Source organism: Xenopus laevis, chromosome 6L (genome assembly GCF_017654675.1).
Source record: "Xenopus laevis strain J_2021 chromosome 6L, Xenopus_laevis_v10.1, whole genome shotgun sequence".
NCBI lineage: Eukaryota > Metazoa > Chordata > Amphibia > Anura > Pipidae > Xenopus > Xenopus laevis.
This window is the reverse complement of record NC_054381.1, coordinates 20,828,466-20,847,669: the sequence shown is the minus strand read 5'-3', so window position 1 is coordinate 20,847,669 and position 19,204 is coordinate 20,828,466. Positions and strand designations below refer to the sequence as shown.

Genomic DNA, 19,204 nt, shown 5'->3' with positions numbered 1-19,204 from the left:
AGTGGTCGGCTTCCTTCAAATTTCCCGGGGGAGACGCATGCGCAGTAGAACCAAATAGCCGACTTTTTCATTAAAGTTCGGCTTTCGCGATACTGCGCATGCACAGCTGCGAGAAGAAAGAAGCAGATAGCTCTGTGGTGCTCGCTGGAACAACCCCATGACTGCTGCAGTTTTCTGCTGATAGGAGCACTGGCCCGGGGTGTCAGGTAAGTGTATATAATAAATTGGGGGTGGCTAACTTTTGGCACCCCCAAGTGAATACCGACTTTCCTTCTCCTTTAAATATAGTGGCTCCAGACCATGCGGGTTTGCATATATGAACAGTTACAGTGCCCAAAGTCAAACTGCACCATGGCGAGCACTGACTGGAGTCGTCATAGAAGAAAGTCTGCGCTCTCCTGTGAGAGTAAACCTGAACGTCACCTTGGACTCCATGCAGAGATGTGTGCGACTGATGCAGCTGACAATGCGTGCCTTCACATATAAAGGACACAATATCACACTTCAAGTGACTTATCTAAGAAAACGTACACAGGAAATCGCCAAGTATTTTGAAGTGCAGGAGATAAATGTGTTTATAGATCAATAAGGAAAAATACACCTACTTGAACATGTCTCCCAGGCCTTTTAGCATCCCCCCTTTCTTTGCCTTGTTTTTATCTTTATCCCGATCTTTCTTCTTTTCTTTTCCACTTCTGTCCTTCTTCTTGTCGCTCTTGTCTTGGCTGGAGCCATTTACCTGCCTCTCCAGCGAGTGCGAGTGTTGATCACTGGCGGTAGACAGAGATTCCCGGCCGGATTTCGAACTCTCTTCTGTGTCTTCCTCCACTGAAAGGAAATCAGGAAATGATCATTAAGTCTTGACAACAGAAAATATTTTATAAACCTCGCCAAAACTGAAGTGCCGGCTTCACTAAGTGGGGCCCCCACCAACCAACACCAATGTCTGTGCCAGACCCATGTGACTGAATCCTGACTTTCTCCAACCTACCCCACTCAGAAGAACTGTTGGTTGGCTCCAGCTCTGATTTGTTAGTACCTGTTAAAGCAGGTGTGAGCAGCAGTTAGACAGATATTATATATAAATGAACATTTCTATAAAAAAACACGTCTGTTTAAAATGTAATTTTAGACAAACGCACCCCCCAGAAAGGACTAGTAGTAATAGATTTCAGTTCCATTAACATATTCTTTGTTCTAGACCAGGGATCCCCAACCAATTTCAATTTCACCAGATTTAAATGAGTTGGGAAGCAACACAAGCATGAAAAAAAGTTCCTGGGAATGCCCAATAAGGGCTATGATTGGCTATTTGAAGGCCCTTATCTGGACTGGAAGCCTATAGTAGTCTCTGTTTGGCAGTACACTTGATTATTATACAACCAAAACTTGCCTCCAAGCCTGGAATTCAAAAAGAAGCACCTGCTTTGAGGCATCTGGGAGCAACATCCAAGGGGTTGGTAAACAACATGTTGGGTTGGGGATCATTCTTCTAAACTCAACTCAACGGGGAGCAGCCATGTATACTACAGAAGGATATAAATGTAGTGGCCATGTGCTATAGTGTGAGATACATGGAGCGGAGTTACCTGTCTTTATATATTATAGAGTTTAGAATGAACATGTAAATTCAGCAGAGTGCTTGAATGTTCAATGTGGCTGTTATTTAACAGTGTGGAAGCAGAAACTTTAGCACTTGCCTGTGTTGATAGGCCTATCTCACTTTAACTGTGTGTGATTCTCAACCTCACTCTTCTTAGGAGCCACATTAGGAAGGAGCTTGGATGGAGGAGCCATCTGTTCTCGGTTTCTGGATGCTCCTTTCCTTGTAGAGTTAGAGAGTAATCACAAACGGGAGCCATAAAGTCTGATAGAGTTGTAAACAAAAAGCTGTGCCATACTCATAACCAAAGTGTCTTCTCTTACATCTCAAAGGGTGATGGAACCCAAGATGTTTGGCTTTCTGCAAGTAAAAAAGCAGGAGGCAACTTCCCCTTTGCCAGCAATACCCCAGCAACACCTTTGTTTAGAGAGACAATCATTTGTAAAAGACTATTTGAGGGGAATGCAAATCGATTTATGACAATTCTTTTCATTTAGATGATTGCTCCCAATAGTGGTGGTCAATTTACCTTGCCCTCCAAAGTCTAAAGATGGGGTTTCTATTAGGGATCTAAATAATAAAGAGTTATGTGGTGGAGTAATATAGAAGTACTTAACAACAATATCTGGCCGGGGGGGGGGGGCTCCGAGAAAACACCTCTGCACAATTTCTGACTATTATTATTTTGGAGTATTGTGATCTTCCTTTAATTCAGCACTAATGATTGCACTATGCCATCATCTATCCTGCTCTCAAGGCAGCCCTGGTGGGATCAGCAGCATCGCTCCCCAGTCACGGAACAGTTTAAAGTAACAGCATACAATCCTAAAAGCTTGGAACAGACAGGAAAATGGATAATTGGTCACTGCTAGTAATGCCACTGCCACCGGCGAGCAGGCTCTTTTCTATTATTGTCTCCCAGTAGAGCCAAGAATCAGTGCTACTCTACAGACTGGAGTAATTAGGATCATTTTACGCACTCCAAAGCCCAGGCTCTGCGTTTGGCCCATACGGGTTGACATTTAGCCTGTTTCCTGTTTGAAATGTATGGCTAGGCACAATGTAATCTAATTTGCGGCCATTCATGAAGAAACTTCCCATTGTGGAATGACCTCAGCAGAAGTAATTTAATAATATGAACAGACGTTTTGTGGGTGGAGAAGGAGAAAAAGCTGACTTGTATTAAGTGACTCTGCATTGCATGTAAAGCCTAAGCTCAAGACTGAACAATTACAGCCCATCATATCAGCATCATTAACCACCGGGCATGCCCCCAAACAATATGCCTGGGTAACACCGTGCAAGGGCTTATTTCTGCACCCATTGACTATATTCAGAGACTTGCAATACTTGCTAATAAACCATTCAAATATCTTGAGCAGAAGGATTAAATAATTCTGGTTACTGAGGCCATAAATGGGGACCCATCCAGACTATACTCAGAACAAATCATCTACGTAAATATAGAGCATGAACAGTGATATGTATCTATAGGGTGCCAAGAGGGTACATCTTCTATAGATTCATGATGAGATTGAATCACTTGCATTATGAAGTAGTAACAAAATAACGTTAATGGAAGTGTATATTTAGCAGCAGTTTCCATAAATCTGTTTCGGAGGACTTTCTCTTAAATTCCTTGCATTTCAGTTGTGCCTACACTTCTATTAATGCTAGCACTACCGAGCCTCACCATAGAGACACACAGACAGTTGGTTTTATATGAAGGAAACATGGTTAGGTAACACAACAACACTGAGAAGGTTATATAACAAGTGCTGTTAATTCAGAGAAAGTCTAAAAGTGCCATTTACTCTCTAGCAGTATGGCAGATGCGCTTAATAGGTTCACTTAAAGGCAATGTCTTTCTATAAATCACAACCAAGATGATGTTATATTTTATACATGGCTTGGGGGAGGCCTTCAGGCAGTGGAATGACAGTGAGTACAGCCGGGCACCCTACAGAACAAGAACATACATTTACATTGGTCTATATAAGTTCATGCTGATGCAACACAAGCTTCCCTTTGATTTGTTGATGAGTGGGTCTGAAATTTTCCAAGTTGCACCCAACCCAGGCTGAAGTCCTCAGCCTTTAAGACCAACATCGTCCAGTCCCCCTTGATTGAGATCGGAAATGTTGAGATCACCAAAGAGCATTACTGGTGTGGAGATCAACAAAAAGGAGGGGCTCTGAACCAGAAGTCTCTCCTTCTACTTGCCTGAAGGCATGCCTGGAAATCATTTACTAGGGATAATGTCATATTTTTAAACCCAATACAAATGTCCTACCCAGTACCTGGTATCTGCTTAGACCTTGCTTTTACAAAAATAAAAAAAGTCTAGCTCAGGCAGAGCGAACAAAACGGCAAATACATAAAATTACCAAAATGCTCTATTACAACAGAGAAGCATCTTATATATTCACTTTCATATTCAAACCAACTTACATGTCTCCATGCCTTCATCATCATCATCAGCTGATGGCTTGTCATAGGACTTGTCAATAGCGGCTCTGAAGCTCTCGTTGCAGCCCCGTCCTCGGATAATCCGCGGGCGTGGGCGATGGAAAGGAATGTCACCGTTCAAAGTCACCTCAGCCACGGCAGTTTGCAGACTTTCTAATGAGCTGGATTTCTTAAGGCCTAATGAAGGCCCGACGTCTCTGGTTGGGGAACCTTGGAGGTCAAAAGGAAAAGTTAATTGGGATTAGTGCGACGTATTGCACGCTTGATTATTCCTGTCCTCAGTGAAAGTCTGTGGGGATGCACTCCCATTATGCAGCCTATCTCATAGCACTTTGTTGAGGAAATTTTGTACAGATCTGTTCGCTATGGCGTTTATGAAGTCAAATCCTCTTACTTGCTCAGATTAACAGTGCCCTTTCCTTTCAACTCTTTCCACTAGAAAGGCCAACGACATTAGTGCGGTAAGCCAGGGAAGTATCTAAACAGAGAAATATCTCTGTAATGCTTCTCGGGGATTAGAAACTGCAAATGAAAGCAGTTCTTACTAAAGTTTGGGTACAGTAAGCAAAGGCACAAGGTATATTCATTATAAGCTGACTTTAAAGGGCTTCAAGGCAAAAGGGTATAAGAGGAATTACTCTGATACTGACGTGGTACAGCCAACTAGAGCTGCTAATGATACTAACAACATTAACCAAGTCAAATACATAAGGAAAAGAGCTTGGTACTATATAACAATGAAGAGAGACACTATGCACCCCTACCTATAGTTATTTAGGCAAAGTTTTGTCTATGCAGTTGGTAGCACAAAATAGATGACTATCACCTAAAACTTACAACATTGAGAAAATTTTGACATGAGATGACCACCGTCCTAGACTTTTTCTTGCTCTGTACCATCAGAGTAAGGAATACAAGTGCCTGACCACATTACTCATATTTTTACTTATGTCCCTGAAGAAAAGCTCTGTCTGAGATGTACAATGAAATCTTGTGGACTCCACATGCTAGTGTAGAGTATAGTCAGTTTGGGTGTATTAGAGAAGGAACACAAGCCGTTTGCTGTATTTGCTGCCATGTATAGGGAGTAAGGTATCTACTTGGGTCTTAACAAGGATTTTCAACTGAAACTTGTCTTATAGTTTGAGAAACACTCATCTAAAGAGATTGAGGAGGGTCCGGCCCTTGAAAAGAGAGGTAGTAACAAGATGAACCAAGTAGGGTCTACAAATCTTTAGACATTCTCTACTTCTTCCCATAGAGTGGGTGTGCCAAACCTTTTTTCACCCATGAGCAAAATTCAGATATAAAAAGAGTTGTGAGCAACACAAGCATAAAAATGTTCTTGGGTGGCAGTGTGAACTAAGTGATTTGATTGGCTATTGGTAGCCCCATATGTGGACTGGCAGCCTACTCTGTTTGGCATTACACATGGTTTTTATGCACCTAAAGTTTGCCTTCAAGCCAGGGATTGAAAAATAAGCACCTGCTTTGAGGCCATGGGGAGCAAAATTCAAGGGGTTGGTGAGCAAAATGGTGCTCTCAAACCACTGGCTGGGGACCACTGCTATAGAGATATGATGGAGCTAAACCATCAGATCCGATTGGTCAGTGCAAATCTTTTTACTCAAGATAGTGATCAAAGGGTACAGCCCACTCGAAGACCAGTTAGGGACCTCCCCAAATGTTTATGGTGCAATTAAATGTTCTGGTATTCGTATATTCCTGGATGTTTTTATTAACGGGTACATTTTTACAAATAGTGCTTCCCTTTAGAATACTGCGACTGACAGCTATGGGTTGGGCTTTCCAATGTAAATGGTATGTCCTTATACTAGAACATCATGTTTTTTCACTTAATGCCAAATACAGCAATGAGCTAAAAATAACAACGTTATATAGGAGGACACCAGTTTAAACAAGAAGGGAAAGCCTACCTTCATTGATTATCTTTTAATGAACTTGCCCATGGCTACTTGGCTTCACGTTACTTAGCCAGGGAATGCAGAACAGTTTGGGAGTAACAATATTGATTTCCAGAGCAAGCTTCTGTCCTGGCACATCTCGGCTTTCATTTACAGCTTATTAATTAGTATTGGCTTGTTAAGATCTAGTTCAAGGAGCTGTTCACAGAAAGCACTTAAATTGCTTTCATATGAGATGTCACACACACATCACACAAAGCTGGATGCCCAGAGAAGAATCTATTAGCCTCGGGCAGAAAGGTTGGAAAAGAACAAAACTGCCACTTTAAATGCAGCTGCAGAAATCAGGAAGCCGGATTTCATGCGCTTATAACGCAACCCCTACTCTTTGTGTGCAGTGTCCAGATTGTACCTTCCTCCTTCACATGGGGCAGTTGGATTTGTTTGCTGCAAAAAGGCCCAAGTACAAGTGTTTTTATATGTGAGCCATGAACACTTACTTAAATATATCGACAAAAGAAATCTCAAATAATTAACCGTCTTCATACTTTTTATTTACTAATAATGCCATAAAGAGAATGTTTAAAAAATGTAATAAAATAATTTATTAAAAAAAAAAATAAAAAAAAAAAAATATATATATATATATATATATATATATATATATATATATATATATATATATATATTACATCGTATCTATCGATAGGGACCGAAGCGTCGGGCATAGATACGATGTAACAATAAAATAGCTGATTTTTATAGCAGGGATTGCTATAAAATCCCCTTGTTGAAGCCATTTGCCTTGGAGTGCAGATACTCATTTGGAAATATATATATATATAGTGGTGAGGTCACTACTAGGATACCTGGGAAAGTCCAGGACGGAGCTTATTTATGTCCCAGGTTCCTAACAGAGTGGTTCCGGGACTGCTAGTCCAGCCCGGGTGTTTTGAGTTGTCCTGAGGTATCTCAGGTGGTTAATTAAAGAGGCAGCTGAAGCCAGAGTGGGGGAGTTCCTGGCTGGGAAAAAAGACACAGGAAAGCTGCCTGTGTGAAGGGTTTGGAATTTTATATATTCCTGTATGTTCTTTGTTTTGGGGAGACAGGCGGTAGGCCTTCTCCTGGTAGTTAGGAAAACTGACCTGTATTAGTTAGAAGCCCATTAAATGGCAAGGATTTTATTTTGAATTGTTTATGTTTTGCTGCAAGTGAAAATAAACTGCCAGACAGAAACAACCCCCTTATGAATTCTGATTGTGCTGTGGGCTGCTTTACCCCCAGAAAGCTGGTCCCAGCTACCCAAGTCTTTACTATATATATATATATATATATATATATATATATATATATATATATATATATATATATATATATATATATATATATATATATATATATATATATATATATATATATATATATATATATATAATTTTAATTTTTTTTTTGTTTTGTTTTTTACATTTGATGTTTGTATCTCTTCATCCAGCACTTACAAAAACTATTCCTTGGCAACAAATATCCTATTTTATAGTCCTATTCTATAATTCTGAATAGAGAGCAATGAATGGCACTGGGCTCATGTTTATCCTTATTTGTAAGGACTGGAACCATTGTATTATATACTACTCAAAGTCTGCCCTACAACCCTATTTCAACTTGCCTGGCTGTCACTATGACTACACAGCAGCTTATTTATATAAACTATATAAGAGCTTCTAAAACAAACACACAGTTTTGACCAGTTAACACTATATCAGATTTAAATACAATTTCTGTTTCTGATTTAAATGATTTAAAAGATTCAGAGAACCATACGAAAACAAGAACATTAGAGCACCTTCCCTTGCCTCCTTTGGAGATGATGATCGTTGCATGCCAATAAGATCATAAAATGTAAAATCACAATGTTTGCACAACTTCTAGTTACCCACTGCAGCTAGTCAAGCTGTGTAACATTTATTACATAAGCCCCATATTGCTGTATGGTTTGGCTTGCACTGGCTAAATGTCATGTCAAGTGACACTTTGGGGCAGATTTACTAAGGTTCAAGTTGTGTTTTCCATGAAAATTCAAGTTTTCAAGGGTTTTTAAGGTCAAAAATAAATTTTGTGGGTTAAAAAAAACGTGCATTTTTTTAAAAACACTCAAACGTTTGGAGATTTATTATACCCGACCCTGGAAATAGCTCAAATCCAAAAAATACACCATCAAAAACCAGTCAAGGTCGAGTCAATGGCAGAGGTCCCTTGAACCATTTGAAGATGTTAAAAGCCTTCATGATGTTCCAGTTTTGCCTGAAAATCAAGATTCACTTAATCAATTAGAATTTTGGGGTTGTTAAGGGTAGGACTCAACGAGCGATTTTGTCACGATCCTACGCGCTGCGACAAAACGCATGCGACAAAAATAAGGTAAGAGATAGAACCCCGAACTCGACAGTGCTTTTTCTTAAATTAGAAACCATTCCAGTTCATTTGAGTTTATTCGAGGTATAAAAACTCTAAAATTCGACCTTTGATAAATGACCCCATTAAAGGGATACTGTCATGGGGAAAATTTTTTTTTAAAATGAATCAGTTAATAGTGCTGCTCCAGCAGAATTCTGCACTGAAATCCATTTCTCAAAAGAGCAAACAGATTTCTTTATATTCAATTTTGAAATCTGACATGGGGCTAGACATTTTGTCAATTTCCCAGCTGCCCCAAGTCATGTGACTTGTGCTCTGATAAACTTCAATCACTCTTTACTGCTGTACTGCAAGTTGGAGTGATATCACCCCCTCCCTTCCCCCCCCCCCCCCAGCAGCCAAACAAAAGAACAATGGGAAGGTAACCAGATAACAGCTCCCTAACACAAGATAACAGCTGCCTGGTAGATCTAAGAACAACACTCAATAGTAAAAACCCATGTCTCACTGAGACACATTCAGTTACATTGAGAAGGAAAAACAGCAGCCTGCCAGAAAGCATTTCTCTCCTAAAGTGCAGGCACAAGTCACATGACCAGGGGCAGCTGGGAATTTTTTTTTTATTCTGCTGGAGCAGCGCTATTAACTGATTCATTTTGGAAAAGTATCCCTTTAAGTACAAATGGACAAGCTTTTCCTATATACCCTTAAGAAACAAATGCACAATGAACATGGTGGGAAAAGGGTTAAATTGGACCAATCCAACACAAATCCTGCAGAGGGGAGTGAGCGTGTGTGCAGACCAAACATCCTCAGGGGATTAATGGGGAATATCATTTGTCATGTTTCCTGTATACAAGCTCTAAAGTATTGTCTTTCAGTTCTACAGCTATTTCTAACGGCTCGGCTGGGATACGGTGAAAATAAAGATCTGTTTTACCATAGTGTCCCTTTAAATGCTAAACAGACACGTTACCTTGCCCCTGGTTCTCTCTTTCCCCGGCCCGGTGTGAGCAGCCCCGCAGGCACATTAATTAGTTCTTTCTCCCTCGACTGTTTAAGTAATGGAGGGGAACAGAATGTCAGGCAATGAGAAGCAGGTAATGTGTACAAAGGAAAGATCTCTCTGGGCCGAGAGAGAAACACGTCTGCCTACAATAACATCTACACCTGTGCCTCCGTTATATGCCCTTACATGATGATAATTATCATAATATGTAGAAGTACATTTAGAATTAGGTAAGTGCCATTAAAAGAGATTTGATCGGGAGGAACAGTAACAGCTTTGTATCAGCAGGGATCTTGTAACTGGAGAGGCAGGAAAGTCCGGGGGGAAAAAAACAGGGGCCACTAATACTATATCTTCCCCCATTTGTTATTAAACAGCAGAGTAGCTGAGCTTGAACAAAGACACACAGCCATCCAATAAATAGAGTACAGCATGGGACCCGTTATCCAGAAAACTCTAAATTAGAGTAGACTCCATTTTATCCAAATCATCCACATTTTTAAAATATTTCCATTTTCTCTTTAATAAGGAAACCCAAAATAGGCTGGTTTTGCTCCCAATAAGGATTAATTATATGTTAGTTTGGATCAAGAACAAGGCACTGTTTGGTTATTAATAGGCAGTGTCGGACTGGGCCGGCGGGACACCGGGAAAAAACCCGGTGGGCCCCGCCGGCCCAGATCCGCTACTTAGTTTGGTGGCGCGACCCCTCTTTGTCGGGGGTCGCGGTAGAATAGAAGATCTGCGCATGCGCACAAAGGTATTGCTGCGCACGTGCGCAGCGGGGCCCTGGGGCAGTAGCCCGGGTGGGCCCGAAGCCCCCAGTCCGGCCCTGTTAATAGGGATGCACCCAGGGCCGGATTTACATAGTGGGCACCCCTAAGCCCGCTTGTCATTCATCGCCCCGTCCCCTCCCTTTTATTTGCTCAAATTTTCATCTGGACCGGAGCAATGGGGATTGAAGCATGGGAGATTTTAAAAAATTGTGGGTGTGGTTGAGCAGCACGCTGCCCCCTAAAATCCTGCCACCCTAGGCCCAGGCATTGGAGGCCTCTCCACAAATCTGGGCCTGGATGCACCGAATCCAAGATTCTGCCTTTTTCAGCAGGATTAGGATTCGGCCGAATCCTTCTGCCCGGCCGAACCAAAACCAAATTTGCACATGCAGATTGAGGGAGGGGAGGGACTTTTTGTCACAAAACAAGGATGTAAAAAATGTTTTCCCCTTCCCACCCCTAATTTGCATATGCAAATTAGGTTTCAGTTCGGTATTCAGCCGAAACTTTCGCGAAGGATTCGGTGGTTCGGCTGAATCAAAAATAATGGATTTGGTGCATCCCTAGTTATTAAAAAGAAAAAGGAAATACTTTTTTTTTAAAAAAAAATTGTGTCTATGTGAGATGGCCTTCCATAATTCGGAACTTTCTGAATAACTGGTTTCCAGATAACAGATCCCATACCTGTAATATGTAGTCAGGGCAATGGATGAATGGCAAGCTGATCAATAAAAACTATGGCACAGTGTCATCAGTGGGGATTGTCTGAATAAAATACAAGATCGGATTTCCAGGTTATTATTACATGCTCAGCCATATAAACAGAAAGTGATAGTGCTGCTATACCATCCATTATACAATAGTCAGTGGTGTAACTAGATATTACAGGGCCCCACAGCAAATTAATTCTAGGGCCACTACCATATCCAGAGGTTGCCCTTTTTTTACCAATATATGTTGAAATTGCTCATTATTTAGGGCCATATGGGGCCTCCAATACCTCCTGGGCCCCCCTTCAGCCGCAGGGTCTGCTTCCTCTATAGTTACTCCCCTGACAATAGTGCAGGTTATTTCTGCAAGCCTGTACCTTTAAGAGAAAGTCTGTGGAAGGGAAAACATGGGAAACAAGTGTTCTGATAAAAAGAAAGAGAATGCTGAGCCTTGCCAGAGAGTCGGGTAATGTTTTATGCATGTAGATATCATTATGTTCTGTAGTGAAGGTGCTAATGAAGCGCTTGAATTCATTCTTTGTAGGTGCTGTAATGCTCAGGCGTCGGAGCTTTCGGCAGGAGAAATGAGGCGTGATCACTTGCCACTGAACATTGCTCTAACCCCTGCACTCGACTACTAACGTGCCGCAGATCAGACAGACAAAATAAACCGGGGAGAGAGAGAAATAATTAAAGGCCTATTACAGCGTCTGCTGATGAAGTGCTGTTTACTTTATATCTCTTATCAATCTCATTGTATTCAGCTCCGGCTATAAACACAATTTGCACAAACAGGTTTAGAAAAGAGATGTGTATGTTTGTGGGGCTGTGGTCCTATTTAGAGAAGAACTGTACATCACTTTGGGGGTTTTCTTACCTTTCAAATTGTTATAGAAAAGAATATTTAAACTAGCGATCTAGGAATTCAGGCTTCGGTTAGGATTCGGCCTTTTTCAGCAGGATTTAGATTCGACCGAATCCTTGTGTCTGGCCGAACCGAATCCTAATTTGCATATGTAAATTAGGGATGGGGAGGGAAATCACGTGACTTTTCATCACAAAACAAGGAAGTAAAAAAAAAAATGTTTGCCGCCCCTAATTTGCGTACGTCGGCTGAATCTTTCACAAAGGATTTGGGGATTTGGGCGAATCCCAAATAGCAGATTCGGTGCATCCCTAATATAAATCTTAGGGATGCACCGAATCCAGGATTCGGTTCGGGATTCGGCCTTTTTCAGCAGAATCCAAATCCTAATTCACATATGCAAATTAGGGGCGGGGAAATAATGTGACTTTTTATCAGAAAACAAGGAAGTAAAAAATGTTTTCCCCTTCCCACCCCTAATTTGCATATGCATTTGCAAATTAGGGTTCGGTATTCGGCCGAATCTTTCACAAAGGATTCGGGGGGTCGGCCGTATCCAAAATAGTGGATTCAGTGCATCCCTAATAAATCTACCTATATATTAGACATACTGGGGCTCATTTATATAGACTGGGTAAATTGGCACCTGGGCAGTAACCCATAGCAACCAATGAATGATTAGCTTTTTTTTCACCCAGCTGCAGGTTGAACAGTGAAAGCAAACATCTGATGTTTGATGGGTTACTGTCCAGGTGCACATTTTGCCCAGTCTTTATAAATGACCCTCACTGTTTAAAGGACCAGTAACATTAAAAAAAATTTTGAAAGAATTCTCAAGTTTTTTTTTCAATGTATACTAACAATTTTTAAAAAAAATATGTGATGTTACTGGTCCTTTAACAATTTGTCTACCAGACACGCAATACATGGAGAATTAGTTAAAGGAGTTGTTCACCTTCCAAACACTTTTTTCAGTTCAATTATTTTCAGATTGCTACCCAGATTTTCAATTACTTTCCATTTTCTATTTTTTTAGCATTTTTTTCAAAATCTAAGTTGAACGTCCCTGTCTCCGGTGTTTGAGTCTGGCAGCTCAGTAATTCAGGTGCAGATTGTGAACGGTTACAATTATGCAACATTTAGTTGATACATTTCTCAGCAGCATCTCTAGAGTATTAGCAACTATTGTATCATGTCTAACAGCTGCCTTTAATAAAACTCTGGGATTCTGCTCAGCAGGGACAAAGATAAGAAATGTATCAACTAAATGGATCAATTTAGAACAGTTAAAGGGTCGGCGACCCCCCCCCACCCCAACCCAGAGCTGCTTTAGGAGGTGAGAAATGAAATTTTACACTTAAATATTAGAAAAACTGTCACACATAAAAAATAGAAAGTAATTGGAAAAAGTCTTTGTGAACTATCTGAAACCATCCAAACTGAAAAAAGCTTTGAAGGTGAACAATCCCTTTATACTTTTAGAGAAGAAAGGCAGAAGCGCTCAAACCACCCGCCACAGTTTAATTTCACAAGTTGGAAACTCTTTCTATGTAGCGGTATATTATATCATTCAATGCAAATGCGCTCACCGCTGTTTCAAATTGGCTCGGGTGCACTTGCCCCGGGCCCTCCGCTTAAAATATTCCAATGTGGTAAAACTGTGGGTCACTCACCGCTCCTGTTCGGTGGTCCAGGTGCTGCGCCCCGAACCCTCAGCATGGGGGAGACATCAAAGTAAAAAGACAACTGCTTGGCACGCACTCCACAGGACTCCAGGTAGCGGTAAAAACTTATTTCTTTATTGCACAAACATATGTTTGTGCAATAAAGAAATAAGTTTTTACCGCTACCTGGAGTCCTGTGGAGTGCGTGCCAAGCAGTTGTCTTTGAACAATCCCTTTAAGCAACATTGCTGATAAAACTCTAAACAAACTAAAATAAAATAGCTGCTATATAGGGGCAGATATGCCCAACTCAGCAGCTTACAGCTAGAGGGCCTGCCCAACTGATATATGGCCTAAAAAGGGCTAAATATCTATTGCACAGGTAAAAAATTCCGACCAGCAACAACCCCACCAGGTTTGGCATAGGCCTTCAATGTGATACAGTTCTCAGCTTGGGGGGTGAAATAAATGATTGACAGTGATTGGCAAAAAGTATTTTAAGGTATCAACGGCTAATCTGCATTATGGGTGGATAGCAAAGAGGCATGAAGCTAAAGGCGGCCATACACAAGAAGATTCGCTCATTTAGCGAGGTCGCCAAATGAGCGGATCTTTCTCTGGTATGCCCATCAACAGCTGGGCAATATCGGGTTAATTCGAACATTCGGCCCTGAGGCCGAACAATTGGATTACAACGAAAAGAATGGGCGCTGACGGGATGAGGACTAGCCGACGCGGGGCCAGATATTGATCGGGGAGACCCGCTGGAAGCACCCATACACTGGCAGATAAGCTGCCAAATCAGTCAAAAAGACAGATATCGACAGCTTTAATCTGCCCGTGTATGACCACCCTTTAGGGAGAAGAGCCAGCAACACCCAAAAGAGGCAGTATATAAGGATTATGATATATGAGCACTGAAACTCAATTTGGTCCTAGCAATGGCTGCTAAAAGCTTTTTATTCTTTATAATACAGGGCTGCCACATTTCTTCTATTCTTCTAATATGACTTCTCTATAGTTCTACCAGCAGATCTTGAGCTGTCAATCAATAGATCTTGAGCAGAGCATTGTCTACCAAAAATGTTTTCCCATTCCCACCCCTAATTTGCATATGCATTTGCAAATTAGGGTTCGGCTATTGTGATACTAAATTCTATAGTTAGTATAGGTATGGGTATATAGAATTTAATTAAAAGTAGGGAGGGGTGTGTGTATGGATGCTGGGTTTTCATTTGGAGGGGTTGAACTTGATGGACTTTGTCTTTTTTCAACCCAATTTAACTATGTAACTATGTAACTACCCCAGACTACATACCTGTTCGCTTCTTTTCATGCAAGTATAAAGAAAGAGGTGGCTTGTTGAAATATAGCAGTTTGTATTTTTACAAATAAATGTAATCAAGAAAATGAGAACCATTGCAATGGTGGATCTTGATGAGATACTATAACTAGATGTTGAATAGGGCGTGTTAAGACAACAAGCCCTATTTCATCAGGCCCGGATTTGTGGAAAGGCCACCAAGGCCCGGGCCTAGGGTGGCAGGATTTTAGGGGGGCAGCATGTTGCCCAACCACACCCACATTGGTTCATAAACAACGGGGATGCGCTGGAGATACAATAATTTTATACATTTCCCGTGCGCCAATCCCCATTGCTCCAGTCCCCCTGGAGGGGACAGAGGCGACGAACGGTAGTGGCCCTAGGGGCGCCCACTATATAAATCCGGCCCTGTGTTTCATGATCAACGTCTTGAAATCTAGAGCAAGGGGAGTCACTGGGATAATATTACAGAGAATGTCTTTGTCTGCTCATATTGGTGTTAATATGCATACACATGTCACTCATTCCAGGCCGTTCCTGTCTATATAGAGCTATTTAATGCTGCATCTGTCACTCTATTCCTGGGACAGTGTCTCCCTCTCCCTGTCATTTCAGGTGTCTGCTTGTACAGAGCGCATCGTCTTGGATATTCAAACAGCACAGGCCTTCAAACAACCAGCTCCGACAGATGGACTGTCTTGAGTATCCACCATTAATATTCATTTCAATGCGCCGTATAAATGTAAAATGTTGATCCTGCACATTAATGAGCTGTATGGACAGTACCAGAATAATAGTCGGCAATAAGGAGCCATCAGCTCACAGTGAATCGAGCCTGTATATAAACGAGACCGATCTTATCCCGCACAGTCATGTTCCCACATAACAGTGGCATGGGCCTAATTAAAATAGCATTCCAGAGGTCAAGAGTCAACCTGAATTAATTCATCATAAATACTTATAATTGCAAAAAGCAATTATATAATTGCTGAAAAAAAAAAGTAAAACAGGACTTCGTAAGAGCCACTCTTCATAAAGAGTTTGAAAAATGGATTCTGCTTAATGACATATTTCCCAGAATAATGGCCTCTCCATAATTCTTCCAGCGAAGGAGATGGCTGAGGCCCAAGTTCAAGGACCTACAAGTTTTGTTCTGAAAAGATTCGGCGATAAAACTGGCTGTAATTAAAATGGAACTGGAGGAACTCTCCCTTTGTTTCATTCTCATCTAGCTTTATTAGGTAAGGGTAAATATAACCTGCTAGCCTGAAAATTGCCCTCAGGGAATCCTCTAGGCCAGGCTGTCAGCACGGAAATTTCTAGATTGAAAGGAGATGAAGATCAAAACTTTTTTACTATCACCAACTGTCATCACAAAACCATTTACAGACTAACAATCTCGATGCAGAGATGATTCTACTCTTGATGGCAACATGATGAAGAAATATACTCTCTTTTCTAGGAGTGAAGATTCATGGTGATGGATACATTTCAGGAGGAAACATAGGATCTGGATGTATGGGGCATTCCATATATTCTCAAATACTATTTTGCCCAGACTGTGTTCTGAGGAGTAAGTATTCCACTCTGCAATCTTGGCTCAAAGACTTTACTATCCAAGTAACACAAAGCAGCTGTTCCTATAATATTGTGCTGCTAAAAGACTGGTGACTGCTTCCTGGTGTCCCAAGCCTCAAAGTCCACAATTTACAAAAAGTTGAAGCAGCAACACCGTGCTTCATAAAAAAACGTGTGTTTATTTAGTCCTTTTAAAAACAGACAAATTCCAGACCAACTCCTCACACATTTTGGCCATTACAAACCTTAATTTAAGTTTGAATGTGGTAATGTCTAAAACGTGTAAGGCTTTGGTCTGGAGGTTGTCTGTTTTTAAAAGGACTAAATAAACACACTTTTTTTATGAAGCACGGTGTTGCTGCATCAACTTTTTGTATATTGTGGACTTTGAGGCTTGGGACACCAGACTTTTTTTTTTTTGCACATTGTATACTATCCAAGTCCTGCTGATCTACATACTAGATCATGTAAGAGATATTAAAAAATTTTTGTGAGACTTTACCTTTATTCTTTGTTGCTAAATTAATGGAGTTAACTGTTTAAAAGTGGATAAATCAATAATCCCATTGGGTCACCTGAACCTAAATAGGTCCCTCATCTCCATTGTGAGATGACTATATGGCCTCCTTCATTCTGAGATGTTTAGACATCACCATTCACCTTTACACTCCCACCTGTAATCAGGATCCATCTGAGCTGATATATTACCGGCCTGGCAGGTAAAAATTATGGTTGATCCCAATGTTACTAATAGCGAAAAAAGATAAATATATAGGAAGGCCGGTATTTTTTTTCCAGAAAAGGTGGCAACCCTAGCTGATAAGGTAACAGACATATCAAAATATTGATGGCAGAGACACACGCTCAGATTCGAGGAGATTTACCGCAGAGTCAGACGAGAAGATTCGGGGAGATTTAGTCGGCCGTCGACAAATCGCCTCTTCATCAGGCGACTAATTTCCCCAGTAGGGGAGATTAGTCGCCCAAAGTAGATGCAATTTGTCACTGGGCAACTAATCTCCCCAAATCTTCTCGCCTGACTCTGCGGTAAATCTCCCCAAATCTGAGCATCTGTCTCTGCCCTTAGTCGGCCGGCGATAAATTGCCTCTTCTTCGGGGCGACTAATCTCCCCCCAAAATGCCTCCCTCTGGCTAGAATCTAAATCGCCGGCGGGATGGCACTCTGAGAACTTCGTTTTCTAAGTCTCCCTAAGTTTCCTCGTAAGGCAACTTTGTGCTACTTCGGAAAACGAAGCACACCATTTGCGATCCCGCCGGCAATTTACATTCTAGCGGGTGGGAGGCAGTTAAGGAGATTTGTCGCCCCGAAGAAGAGGAGATTTGTCGCTGGGTGACTAATCTCCCTGAATTTGAGCGTGCGTCTCCCCACTTCTGGGGTTTCCTTGAGTGTCTAAAAGGATAATTAGGCATTCTACATTAAGCTTACCATAACTGTAGGCTAGGTCCACCTATTGCTCTGGGGGTGCCAGCTGACAGTTTGGGAACCTTCGGATAAACTGCTACAATCTAGCAATCATTAGAATGGCCGAACTGCAGCATTATCTGGCTGATCATCTTGGCCTATATGTGGCCATGGTTTCTTCCCTGGTGAAACTGGAGGAGGTGGAATTACTCAAGCACTGTTTTTGTGATTGCAGGTTGTCAAAAGTATTTTTATCTAATGATGATGCAAAAACGATTGCAACTTTTTACATTAAGCAAAACTCTATAATTTTAATTTCCAATTAAAACTGTCCCTTTGATGCATTCGCTATTAACAAAGAAGAAAAAGGAAATAGTCTGCAAACTAAAAGTAGGAGAGGGAAACATGAAAGCTGTGAGAAATGACTATAAACATTACTATAAAAAAAATTCTCGCTTGTTCAACTTGCAAGTTAATGTATCAGCGCAGATCACGTCTCGGGTGGTGCTTTTGAATTTTAACAACAGGAATTTTTTATGCAGCAATGCATTTTAAATGATATCCGATGGCACAGACGTATCCCTCCTCTATACAGATGCCATCTATAAGTCATAAGGTTTCAGCGCTGCTTTTGTAATGACATGTCTTGTGATGTTCAAGAAGCCAACTTTATATGTTTGGTGGGTACCATATGGTACGCTCAGTGGTTTCATCAACACTATTTCAAAATGCTGTGGGTGGTTTCCCACTGAGAGCAATAAGAGACACTGTAAACAGCCCCAAAACCGAGATTATCACCTGGAAACACGTACAAGGACCAGTTTAACTAGAAGCCAATAATAGCAGGCAGTCCGGACTTGCGGAGTTTGCCCCGCCATCAATTTATAAATAGACAAAACAGGAAAAAATCTTTCACTAAGCTCTGTCAAATTAAAGGACAACTAAATCCTAAAAATTAATGTGGATAAAAATGCCATATTTTATATACTGAACTTATTGCACTAGCCTAAAGTTTCAGCTTGTCAATAGCAGCAATGATCCAGGACTTCAGACTTGTCACAGGGGGTCACCATCTTGGAAAGTGTCTGTGACACTCACATGCTCAGTGGGCTCTGAGCAGCTGTTGAGAAGCTAAGCTTAGGGGTCATCACTAATTATCCAGCAGAAAATGAGGTTGGCCTGTAATATAAGCTGGTGCTACAGGGCTGATAATTAAATTCTGATGCTAATTGCAATGGTTTCTGTGCTGCCATGTAGTAATTATCTGTATTAATTACTAATCAGCCTTATATTGTGACATTTCTATTCTATGTGTACTGTATATTGTGAGTGGGTCCCTAAGCTCAGTAAGTGACAGCAGCACAGAGCATGTACAGTGAATCAGCAGAAAAGAAGATGGGGAGCTACTGGGGCATCTTTGGAGACACAGATCTTTACTGCTAA

The 19,204-nt window shown here is 41.1% G+C and overlaps 1 protein-coding gene across 10 annotated transcripts in view; it reads right to left on the bottom strand.

Moving 5' to 3' along the window:
* Nucleotides 1-19,204, bottom strand: part of pard3.L (par-3 family cell polarity regulator L homeolog) — a 417,717-nt gene that overhangs the window by 144,108 nt on the left and 254,405 nt on the right. For 6 of the 10 annotated variants that reach the window (XM_018267171.2, XM_018267175.2, XM_018267172.2 and 3 more), the window contains 3 exons: nt 4,055-4,282; nt 992-1,039; nt 606-828 (listed from right to left, as the gene is read on the bottom strand). In XM_018267171.2, the coding sequence (XP_018122660.1) occupies nt 606-828; nt 992-1,039; nt 4,055-4,282 (499 nt within the window). The remainder of the gene's footprint in view (nt 1-605; nt 829-991; nt 1,040-4,054; nt 4,283-19,204) is intronic. The other 4 variants (XM_018267173.2, XM_018267180.2, XM_018267177.2 and 1 more) reach the window with 1 other exon arrangement.